We start from the raw sequence: 13,220 nt of genomic DNA on the forward strand, positions 1-13,220 counted from the left end.
GATTATTCAAAAAAGAAATCAGGAAAATAAATACTGAAGCTCTCTTTCCAATCTGAAACTATATTCTGAAAGGAGAAATTAAGAACAAAAGCAAGCAGATGGAAAGAGAGGTAAAAGGAATCAAAACATATGACGTTCTTCCCAAGTAAATGGATAGATCTTTTCAACAGTTAATCGATGGTAGAGTTAGAGTATCGTTACTTTTTAGCAAGGAACCAGGGGAAAAAATGCACACCAAAAGTTCAAACAGCTGTTAATAAAAATACTATCAAAAGATTCAGAAGACAAAACTTTGAAGAAGAGTAAGAAGAAAACTTTAAAATTGAATTCCGCATGAGAACACTCGCTTTAAAGAATCGTCAGATTCTTCAAACAGATCGAAGACAAGAAAAGAAGTTGAAGAGGGAACCTCAATCATCAATAGAATTATTCACTGCCTCCATTGCTTTCAGATGCAGAATAAAGTTCTTTTTCATCTTTTCTAGTTTAAACATATTTGCCAAAGAACAGAAGTGAATTTATTCAGTATTACGATGGTAAGTTTTCGTAAAACTGCTTCAGTTGCAAGAAAAATAAACATAGTTTCAACTGAAATGAGGTAAATGAAAAAGACACGAACATGTTCGCCGTTTGTCCTAACATCAGCATGTTTATGCCACAACCAATTGTAATGCAATTAACCAATTGTGATTACTGTAAACCATGTTAGTAATTTTGAACTTATTTGATACTGCCTTGTATTATTTATTTAACAAGTATGTTAAATAAATAATTCCAAGAAACTGAAGCGGTAATACATTACTTGATTAAAAACTTCATTCGCGTCAAAAATATACAAATAAGAGCACACAAAAAGGGACTCACTTTACAGACTTGCCAGATATGAATGAAAGAAACAAAAGTGATTTGAACTATGTGTTAAGAGGACGCTACAACGGGAGAAAATTTTCATGTCAAATTCTGTTTCACCTCCATTGGCAATTTCAAATTTAAAGCTTAGAAAAAAAACAAAATAGCAAAAAAAGCCGGTTTTAAAATATAAAAAAAAATCCTGTCTGCCTGGTTTTTATTAAAAATACTGACTTTATTTAAAAAGAAAAAAAAGAGCCAGTCTCTATTAGCTTTTTTAATTGTTTATCATAATTAACATCTGTATATTTATTGTTTACTATTTGATGAAAATATAACTGAAATTATATCATGATGAAACTATGATATTAATTATGACATTATAATGAAACTATGATATAAATTATGATGATATGATGAAACTATGATATAAATTATGATGATATGATGAAACTATGATATAAATTATGAAAGCATAATATTATGATGCATCAAATGTCTGATACTCCATCAAAGTGTAAGTTTCGTAACAGCTAACGTGACGCAAGCAATAATTACCTACTACAAGTAGTTATATAATGGCACAATAATTTAAAAGATTTATTCGTGTCTATAAGTTACAAAAGGTTGACTTTTAGTTTCTTTAAGTAAAACTTGGCTTTTAGAAATGTTATAAATGATTTTAGTTTTTATTTACATATATCATGTACTTCAAAAAAAAAAAAAAAAAACTAAGGCGAACTGCCATTCAATAAACAAATTCTTTAAAAATACATAGCAAAAGCAGAAAAATATAAGTTAAAAATTCCCATAGTATTTAATATGCAAATAACTTACACATAAAACGAAAAATTTGGATAATTAATTTTTTTTAGCATAATTTCACAAAGCATGGGTTAAGATTATTGTGATTACTTTTACAATTCCAACCTGAACATTCTGTATTCCTATTGATAGTTATTTTCAGTTTTAGTTCGAAATAAAATTTAGAACAGATCTATTAGATTATTTGTCTTAGTAGATTTTTTTTAATGAGACAAGAAAGAGTTAAATATATATTATTTTATAATTTATAACAATTTAAAAAACAAATTATTACAATTTATAAGAATAAAATAATAAGATATTTGTACTAATATAAATTTTTACTGCACAGATTAACTTCAGTATTAAGAATATTTTTTCATTCTACTTTTGCTTTAAATTTTTTTTTTTTAAGTTGAAGTTCAGTTTTTATTTTTATTTAACTCTATTTATTACATAAATAATTAAGGTTTTTATAATTATAGAAAAGCATATACCGCTCTGAAACATTCTAAACATATCACAGTCACTTTCCAATTTATAAAAGAAGTGCTTAAAATTGCTCCTAAGTAGAAACTTTTCAAAAATTATGCTAAATCTTTCTTTTCTTTTATCAATAATTTTCTATAAAACAATAAGATACATTCAAAATAATAATAATAAAAATATATTTGGTTGTAAAAGTTGGGAAATTCACTTTTATATAACCCCAATAAATTAAAAATTTTATTATTAGTAGGTACTTATAAAGTTTAAAGTTGTTTCTTCACATTAAGATGTTTCATAAGTGCAAAACTGCCGTTTCACATTGTTCCCACCATCTAATCACACTACTTAGCAATTAATTTACATAATCCTTTTTTCATTTTATCTCAGTCTTTGAAAAATATTTTGTTATAATAAAAGTCAGCTTTTTTTTAAAATTTATAGCTGTTTAAACACATTTTTTAAAAAAGACCGGCTTTTTTTTTTTTTTTTTTTGTTGCTTAACTTATNTTTTTTTTTTTTTTTTTTTGGTTGCTTAACTTATATTTAGCAACCTTTAAAGAAAAAATGAGCTGAGATTAACCTAAAGTGAACCATGAAGTTCAATATTCTGAGAAAAAAAATAATAAAATGTCAAAATGGAAACAAAATATAGCCAGATTAGGATTACACAGTGAAGAAGTAATCCTGCAATAATCTGCTCGAATTTAGATACTTTTAAAACACTTTTTCAATATTTGAAGCTTCACAGCTTTCTCTATATTTATCTAAACCCACTTCTTATATACTTTACATTTTAAATTACTTACGTTGGTTCGCCATGAAGATTCGCCATGAAGAATTTATCCCGCTGTATAGCGTCCTCTTTACACAGACTATGCAGAAAATAATTTAACATCCTGGGATTAACGGAATTCAATTCCAGGCGAAAATAACGCGTAATAAGCCTCTCAAAAATGTCAAAAGGCAATGCAGAATATGCGTAACTCTAGTTCTCAAAACCTCTGACAGTCTATTTCGGATAGTTTAATTTACCAATTTCCCAAGCAAACGGATAGGACCTTTTAACAATTAATCAATGAGAGGAAACCCGAAAAAGAAAAGAAAAAAGATTAACACCAAGAGTTTCAACAGCTGCTAATAAAAATACAAGCAAAAGATTAAAAAGACAAGACTTCCAAGATGCCAGGTTAGAAAGAAGTAAGAAAAATTTAAAATTGAATTCCGCATGAAAGAAAACACTCGCCTTTAGAACCGTTAGATTCTTCTAACAAATCGAAGACACACACGGGAGGAAGTTGAAGTTAAGAAAGAGACCTCCATCATCAATAGCATAACTCAATCCTTTCAGTTGAACTAAACGGAATAAGGCTCTTTTTTTTTAAATCTTTCTGGTTCAAACAGATTTTGCTGGGATACATAAGTGAATGAATTTTGCATTCAAATGCTAGAATTTAGTATAATGGCTCCAGCTGCACGAAAAGTAAACTTCAGTTTTAAGGGTCTTCAAATAAAAAGAGATTATACGAATGCAATTTTATTTACATAAGTAACTAATGGCTTAAGCTACACGAAAAATAAACTTTAGTTTTGTTTTTCTCATTTCAACAATCAATTTTTAACTTATTTTAATTACTAATGATTTTAATAACTAATGTTTTCCATAACTAACTGAAAGTTTCAACTACACTTATTTAAATAACTAACTAATGGTTCCAGCTAGACTTATTTCAATAACTAACAAATAGCTTCAGCTGCATGGAAAAAAAACTTAAATTTTAACTTTCTTATTTCAAAAATCAATTTTTACCTTACTTCAACAACTAATAACTAACTAATAGTTTTAATTTTTTTATTTCAATAACTAATGTTTTCCATAACGAAGTAATGGTCTCAGCTACATTTATTTCAATAACTAATATTTTTAGCTGCAAGAAAAATAAATTTTAGTTTTATCTTAACTTTTATATTACTTCAATAACTAACTTATATTTCTCCCCATAACGAACTAATGGTTTCAGCAACACTAGTTCAATAAATGTTTTCATCTATACTTATTTTAATAACTAACTAATGTTTTCAGCAAAACTTATTTCAATAACTAACTAATCATTTCAGCAAAGCACATTTCTTATACGAATACAATTTTATTTCAATAACTTATGTTTTCAATAACTGACTAATGGCTTCAGCTGCACACAAAATAAACTTTAGTTTTAAGAGTCTTCAGACAGAACACACAAAAAGACTATTTGAATGCAATTACCTTATTTCAATAACTAACTAATATTTTTTATTATATTTCGTTTCATTCAAATCATTTAAATGTGTTCTATTAAACCTAGTTGCCAAATTTTAAATTTTATGGTTTAAAGTACATTTAAAACTTTTTCAAAACTGTTAAAACATTGAGAAAATTTAAAGCCCTAAAATTTTAAATTTGGTAACTATGATCAATAAGAACTCATTTTATAAATAAAATGAAACAAAAAAAATATCAAAATATGCAAATTACAAAGTTACTTAATAAATAAAAGAAATTGCCACTTAAATTCCGACTACAAATTTCGACTTAAGAGATCCCTTAACAAAAAAAAAACTGAAATGCCATGTCGAAATAAATATCTTTTTTTTAATTTTTTTCAACCAAAATAACGTATGTTTTAATGATTTTAATAATAACCCTGTTCCATAATTATTCAACTAGTTATAATTGTTAATCTCTCTTTATTTTTATTTTTCTATTTTATTATTTGCGACCTTTAAACGCACAAATTATTTTTATTTCTTTTTGAAAGGAATTTCAAAATTAAATTTTAATGCGGTTATCATCGAATAAGTTTTTTACATCCCTTTTCAAGACGACTATCTTCCAAAATAAAGGGCCGATATCTCGCATGGAGATGTATAGAAAAAAACAAATGCTAAGCTCATTCCAGTTTCAACATATACAAAAAAATAAAATATAAAAAATGCATATTAATGTACATAATAACTAAAAAGCTTACCTCTGGCCTCTAATTCTTTGTTGTAATCTTTTTTCTGTCTTAAATGAGACACCGCTGCTAATAGTTTCTTTAATTGCACATTCTTTTGCTCTTGTTCATTTAAGAATTTCTGAAAAATAAGAAAGAATAAAGCATTAAAACTACATTTTGTACAACACAAAACATTACAAGAACAAAATATTCTATATAAGCAGACAAAGTTGAAATAGAAGATAAACTTTATCATTAGATAAACATACACATTTGTATTATGTTTTACCCTAATACAAAGGAAATGAAATAAGAACATTTAAAACTGAATTTTTACGAGTGGATTTATGGGGGGGAAAGTAATTGCTCAGAAAATTTTTAAAGTTTAATACAGTGTTTGAGACACTAAAAGCTTACGTCAACAAATTTTAAATTTCTAATATCATTCAAAAATAAGGGACTAGGATCAAACCAACAGTTGCTTAAAAATGTAATTTTAAAAAAAGTATTTGGCAAAAGAAATACCTATGTTTGCTGAATACCAAAAATCACAATTTTAACGTGACAACTTTAAAACCTGGTATATTCACGGGATACAAACTCCTTCCTAATTCTAATTATTTAGTAACTAATAATATTTTTAAATTACAAAACACTTTATCATAAAATCATATGCTGTTAAAAAAATTATTATTGTTTGCTATTGATGTTTAAAATAACCAAAGTTCAAAAGTACTTTATCATAATATATGTTACGTACTGTATATTACGTAATGTATATTACGATTATTTGAATGTATTTTGGTAGTTATACAATATTTAAAGAGTCTATCTTAACATCACATAACATCTGGACAGTCAACTACCACGTTTTTTGCAAAATATTTTACAGAGTGGTAGATAATTAAAAACTAAAGCTTTTAGGATTATGAGTAATTTTGCCAATATTTTAAAAGTCCCACCACAAGAAAAAAGTGAACTTTTGAATTTACATGTAGTCGTGCAGAAAACACCTTTAAATCAAATTTTAAAAACAAAGATAAGCTTAGCTAACCACTAGAAAAACTTTTCTAGAAACTTTTGTAAAGTTAGCAGCCCTGTAATATTGAGACAGTCGACCGCATATCGTATAGCATAGTTATTAAAATCAATTATCGTAAATTTAGAAAAATAATTTAGTTAAAAATTTACACTAAAATTCTAAAGGTAATATGACCAAAATTTTTGAAACATTATTAATACCTAAGAAAGAAAACAAATATTAGGTAATAATATCTAATAAAACAAGTAATCACAAAAAAGTTATGGAAATAAACATAATTATTTAAAAATACAAATCAAAATCCATAAATATGCATTTTCAAGTTCTTGTTACAAATAGACCACAATTAATATTTCCTTCATACAAACCCATTAATATCAATTTTCCTGTTTTTTATTACAAATTGTCGCAGATTAATATTTTCTTTATTCTTAATAGCACAGTAAAAGAAACAAGATCCCAAAATTAAAATTCATGTTCTCACTTATACAAAAAAATATAAACTCGATGCTAAATTTTTTTTTATCAATTTCTATAACATAAAAATAAAATCCAGATACCCCAAATGAAGATATGATAAACCGAATTTTTATCGAGCACTAGAAGAAAATGAGAGTAAGGGGTAAAATTCTTTAAAAAAAAAAAAAAGGGGGTGATCAATTTGCATCCACAAACGAATAACCTCAAAAACAAGGGGGGAGGGATTTATACACATAAAATCGTAACAGAAAGGAAAAAATTAAATTTGTAGAAGAGAGGGAATAAAAAAATTTGCATAATAATAATTGAGATCATAAAAATCAAAACTATAAGCACTTTCATCTTCTCTGTAGGAATTGGGGAATTAAAAAATGTACATAATTGAAATCAAAAAAATCAAAACTATAAGCACTTTCACCTTCTCTGTAGGAATTGCGGAATTAAAAAATGTACATAATAATAATTGAAATCATAAAAATCAAAACTATAAGCACTTTCATCTTCTCTGTAGGAATTGGGGAATTAAAAAATGTACATAATAATAATTGAAATCATAAAATTCAAAACTATAAGCAGCACCTTAATCTTCTCCGTACGAATTGACATCAATTAATGTTTCTTTATCCTCGATCAAACAGTAGAGGGAAAAAAACAGAAACCGAAATTAAAATTAATGTTCTCACTTACACAAAACTGGATGTTAAATAATTTTTATCGATTCCTATTACATAAAGATAACGAATTCAGATTCTCTAAATGAAGACATGTTAAACCAAATTTTTATCGAGCACTACTGGAAAAGGAGAGCAAGAGGCGGGATTCGGGAGAAGGAAAAAAAAGAGGAAGAAAAGGATCATCTTGCAGCCAGAGGGAAGCCAATAACCCCGAAAACGGGAGAAAAGAAGCAGAGATGCCTTTAATCGGGAGCAGGCACGATCGATGGCCAGACGACACAAAATGACCCATCCTTCCTCGTAACCGAGTTTCGCTCGCAAGATTGCGAAACAAGAGACCCGAACCTTCACCATCTTTGAGGAAACGCCTCAAATATCCGGGAAAAGTAATTTTCTATCATGTTCGCTTCATTTCGCTTGAATGTGCCTTCCACTAAGTTTTGAGATACGTTTAACATTTTCCGGATTTTGAAGCCCCGGCTAAGTGAGGTGCGTTGGGAGGGAGAAAAAAAAATTAAGGAACAAGAAGTAAAAGATCGAAAATTACTTTACTAGTTTAGGAAAGATGCAGCCGAAACTTTAATTTGTGCATTTTTATTGCTGTACTAAGATAATATATCATACGATAGTGATTTTATTGAGCAGTTATTCTCAGTGAATTTATAAAATTAAAATTTATATTTCACAAGTCGATAAAATTGGGAAATTAAAAAAAAAATTATTTAAATATATATCTCAAATGTCACAAAAGAAATTATTTTCTTTCCTCCTTAATAATAGTTAAAATTTATATCAGAATGCATTAAAAATTACGATTTTTTTTTTAAAAATAACTTTTGATTGGAAATGCTTGCACAGCAAAATGCCAGGATAACTGTTAAACGTCACTACGTTTTGAACTGAGAATTAAAAGTGATATTATTACCGAGATTAATCAAAATAATCATAATGAAATAAACTAAATAAATAAAGACCTTAGGAAGCCACCACCTTCGCCATTTCCGATTTTAAGTTAAATTTTTAATTTGCTCGATTTTTTTTTCTGTGCTTAACAATTTTGTGATGGAAACCCAATACCTTTCAAAAAGGTTAAAAAAATAATAATAAAATAATAATAATCAAAGGGTTGCTTTATTAGATTAGGACTTGATAAGTTTTAGGACTTCGATAAATTTTTCCTCAAACCTTTAAATAAAACAATAAAATGATGCGATTTGTAGTTTTCAGTAAGTAATTTAAAACTACACGTTCCTTTGTTATTTAGATTCTTTAAAAAAATCTAATTTCATCACAGTTTAAACTGAGGAAAACCGATTAGGACAGAGCTAAAAAAATTCTTTTAACGTTAAAATGATAAAAACAAAACGTAACGTTAAATTGCATAAAAACAAAATTACTTATCAAAAATCTAAAAACAGGCAAATTTTTATGTACGAATAGAGTTATGGGTATTTTAATTAAAATTACACTTCATATTACAACACAATAGCTGAAAAAAATTTAACAAAAAATATAGTTACACAAAATATTGAAATTGTGTAAAATCATCATAAGAAAAGAATTACATATTCGATAACTATAACTCACACACAAAGACTCTTTAGTGAATATTCATAAACTGAAAAACTATTGCAAATTTTTCCGACTCCTGCAATATTTCCTATAACTCAGACCAGCCAAAAAATGTTCGATGCGCCAACTCCAGCTCCGCTCGAAGATAATAAGCTAAAGCTTCAGGTCCGGTTCCACTAAGGTTCGGGCAATTTTACTATATACTTATGAGTACTTTTGAGTTTCATATTTTAATTTGAAATTTGCGTTATAAAAGGAACATTAAAAAATAATAAAATCATCAGCTCATATTGGAAATATCAAATTGAAATTCACGGTTGAGTTATTTGTCCATTCTTAGGAAAAGAATTGAATCAGATAAATTCTCCTTCATATTTGATCTCAAACGGTTATTAAATGTATTTTAATAGTCGCTCTACAGCAACTTGCCGTTATAATGTGGCTGGCCTCTTGAATACCTGTAGGATCCAATGAAATTGCTCTGGAGCATGAGAAAATTTAGAACTACAGCTCTCGCCCCAGCTCCTGAGCGCTCTAGTCTCCAGCTCAAGGTTCCAAACTCCAACTCCACTGTCCTGATTAAAACAATGGAGTTAAGCTTAACTTTCATGGTAATACAAGTCATCCCTATCTTACTTTAAAACCAGAACACCTCCAGCCTCCAGTTGAACAGAGGATACCACAAATCAGACAATATAAGAAAAACAAAGCTGCAAGCCTCTTGAATACCTGTAGGATCCAATGAAATTGCTCTGGAACATGAGAAAATTTAGAACTACAGCTCTCGCCCCAGCTCCTGAGCGCTCTAGTCTCCAGCTCAAGGTCCCAAACTCCGACTCCTCTGTCCTGATTAAAACAATGGAGTTAAGCTTAACTTTCATGGTAATACAAGTCATCCCTATCTTACTTTAAAACCAGAACACCTCCAGCCTCCAGTTGAACAGAGGATACAACAAATCAGACAATATAGGAAAAACAAAGCTGCAAGCCTCTTGAATACCTGTAGGATCCAATGAAATTGCTCTGGAGCATGAGAAAATTTAGAACTACAGCTCTCGCCCCAGCTCCTGAGCGCTCTAGTCTCCAGCTCAAGGTCCCAAACTCCGACACCACAGCCCTGATTAAAACAGTGGAATTAGCTTAACTTTCATGTTTAGAAAAGTCATCCCTATCTTATTTTAAAACCAGAACACCTCCAGCATATTTTTCCTGTTGAACAGATCATACCACAAATCAGACAATATAGGGAAAACGAAGCTGCAGGCCTCTTGAATGTCTGTAGGATATAATGAAATTGCTGGAGAATGAGAAGCTCGGAAGCATGGGGAAAATAAGAGCTTAAGCTTTTGCCGCCAGCTCCAGGTAAAACACGGTTCAGGAGCGCTGAGGCCTCCAGCTCAAAATTTACGACTCCGACTCCACAGTCTTGGTTTGAAAAGTGGAGTTAGCTTTGCTTTCATGGTAATTACAAGTTATCCCTATCTTACTTTAAAACCAGAACACCTCCAGCTTATTTTTGCAGTTGAACAGAGGATACCACAAATCAGACAATATAGGAAAAACAAAGCTGCAAACCTCTTGAATGTCTGTAGAATATAATGAAATTGCTGAAGAATGAGAAGCTCTGAAGCATGGAAAAATTAAAAGCTTCAGCTTTTGCCCCCAGCTCCAGGTAAAACACGGTTCAGGAGAGCTCAGCCGCCAGCTCAAAATCCCCGACTCCGACTCCACACTCCTGGTTTGAAAAGTGGAGTTAGCTTTGGTAATACAAGTCATCCCTATCGCATTTTAAAATCAGAAAACATCCAGCTTATTTTTACAGTTGAACAGAAGATACCACAAATCAAACAAGATAGTAAAGAACATTATGAGACAAAATAGGAAGACTTTAAGGCTCCATATAATGAAAACAACTTTTATCTTTTCTACATACAAAAGGTGAAATAAGCTGACTATTCAAATCAGACCTTTAATTTAATTTTTATTAAAAAAATTAGCAGATGCATTATCAAATACTGAAAATATTACTAGCTATTTTTTAGCAACAACAAATAGCTAGCATCCAATTCAGTAATTCATCTGACATCAATAATTAATTTCCAGACCGATGGCACAAGAAAGCTGAGCAAAGAAACAAGATAAGCTTAGTCTATGCATATCTGAGAAAATATTAGGAAAGGAATTTTTTCTTTTTTTTTCTTTCTGTTTTCTACCTGTTTCTATCGTCTACCATGCGCATCTATTACAGAAAACAACATTTATCTTTTCTAATACTGATATAGCCAAGTCACTGGGGAAATACCAGAAAATCGCAATCATTTCAGTTACATTTTTTTATGGAAAAGAACAATTGTTTGGTAAAAGTACTTTTTGAAAATTTTTAATGGAAAATTTAAAAGGAATATTTACTTTTAAATCATTTGGGAGAAAATGATAAATTGAATTAGAAAAATTTAACAAACAATACATAGGATAGTATATAGTAATAAACATTAATATATACTATCATATAACACATATTAGTATATAATAAGACTAATGAAGTTAACTTTAAAGTGTATTAACAAAAACTGATCACGAAACTAAGAATATAAAAATAACAGACGTCTAGACAGTAAAAATCAAACAGTAATTTTTCCCCAAAAAATATTTTCGCCGAAGAGACAAGGTGGTATATATATTCTTATTCTAAGTCATTGAAATATTTATTTATCATATTCTACAGAGGTTCCTAAAAGTTATTCCGCGCAATCCAATGGTTCCGTGGAAAAATAATACGGGTTATATTCAATTAAGAATCCGTTAATTATTTAATATTTTTGCTGGGGGCTAAAAAAAAGTCTATTATTGCTCTTGATCTACAAGTTCTGCGGTCCTGTGGCGCAGTCACTTAAGGGGACGCTATACCAAGGGAGAAACTTTTCATCACAAATTCTCTTTCACCTCCATCTGTAATTTAAAATTTAAAGTATAGAAAAAGTGAGCTCAGGCTAACATAGAGCAAGCCATGAAGTTTCAAATACTGAAAATATATTTTTAAAATATCAAAACGAAAATAAAGTATAAGAATACAACTTAGGATTATGCAATAGGGAAATTCTCCTCCAATAATTTGTTCGAATTTTGATATTTTCAATTTTTTTTCAACAATAGAAACCTCATATCTTACTCTAGATTTGCATGAACTCTCTTTTTCTATAATTGAAATTTTAAACTACTTATGGAGATGATGAAGAATTCGCGATGAAAAATGTCTCTCGTTGTATAAGGTCTCTTAAGGCGTCGCTCACACTTGGAGAGATGGGGGGGGGGTTAGTTCGATCTTGACAACCGACAAAACAACAGGCGAGCATACGCAGCTAGATGCACGTTCAACGAGTCCTGAAACAAAGAATATAGAAAGGAGATGTCCAGCTCTAAAATACGTAACTTACGTGGGGAACTACTCGGTATGCTATACCAAAAAAAAAAAACTTACAGGGTAAGCAACTTCCTCAGATTTAACAGAGCATCATATGTACTTAGATCATGTGCATAAGAAGCAAAGTGTCTGACAGGAGGCACGTCACCTGAGAACTGATTGTTGGACAACTCTATATGCATGATTGGGTACGCTGCCATACATTCGCACCGCCATTTTATTCTTTCTTTCTATGTCAAAATGTGTTAGCAGATTTAATCAACATGGATGATATGAATTACTTCTCAAAGGAATATTATTAACAGTACAGTAACGATAATCAATAGTGTAAAAATGATGAACTAACCCAGTAATAAAAATAAAGAGAACTTTAATCAGTAATAAATTTAAAGAGAACATCATCTCCCCAACCCAGTTATTTTATTTTATTTTATATCCGTCGTTGAACAGCCGACCCAATTTTTGGGTTTACGACTACTAATGTTCAACTCCGTAGCCATGTAATTTTGAACCCAATCCAGAAGACAAGGCAACTCCTGAATCAGTACCTCAGAGGTATTGATTTGTTATGGGAACATGGAGGATTTTGCGACTCGAAAGATTTAACGAGCATCAGTCACCATTTTGTACGCAGGGATCGAACCCACGAACTCTTGAACATGCGCCCAGCGCCCTACCGACCAGGCTATCCCGGCCTAATCCCAGTTATGGTTGGGAGGAGGGGATGGTGAATACCCGTTTCCAGACATTTCACTGTTGTACCCCTAAATGTTGTTTTTTCTTTTATATACAGGAACCACACTCAGCCTTAGGGGACTGGTTTACATAATTTCTAAGGAGGGTTACCTTCTTCTTCTCGGTATATTCTGGAAGTCCTATCGTTGGTTGTGGGGTGGAAATTTGTTATGAGAGGA

General features: G+C 30.0%; 1 protein-coding gene across 6 annotated transcripts in view; it reads right to left on the reverse strand.

Annotated features, from left to right (window-relative positions):
* The window catches only part of LOC107442807 (dystrophin), a 176,261-nt gene that overhangs the window by 56,598 nt on the left and 106,443 nt on the right, over positions 1-13,220 (reverse strand). For all 6 annotated transcript variants that reach the window (XR_011636174.1, XR_011636173.1, XM_071177699.1 and 3 more), the window contains one exon: positions 5,148-5,256. Coding sequence is in view for 4 of the 6 variants with exons in the window: in XM_071177699.1 (XP_071033800.1) it covers positions 5,148-5,256 (109 nt within the window). In the remaining 2 variants the exon portion in view is untranslated. The remainder of the gene's footprint in view (positions 1-5,147; positions 5,257-13,220) is intronic.

The sequence above is a fragment of the Parasteatoda tepidariorum genome, chromosome 2, assembly GCF_043381705.1.
Source record: "Parasteatoda tepidariorum isolate YZ-2023 chromosome 2, CAS_Ptep_4.0, whole genome shotgun sequence".
Taxonomy (NCBI): domain Eukaryota; kingdom Metazoa; phylum Arthropoda; class Arachnida; order Araneae; family Theridiidae; genus Parasteatoda; species Parasteatoda tepidariorum.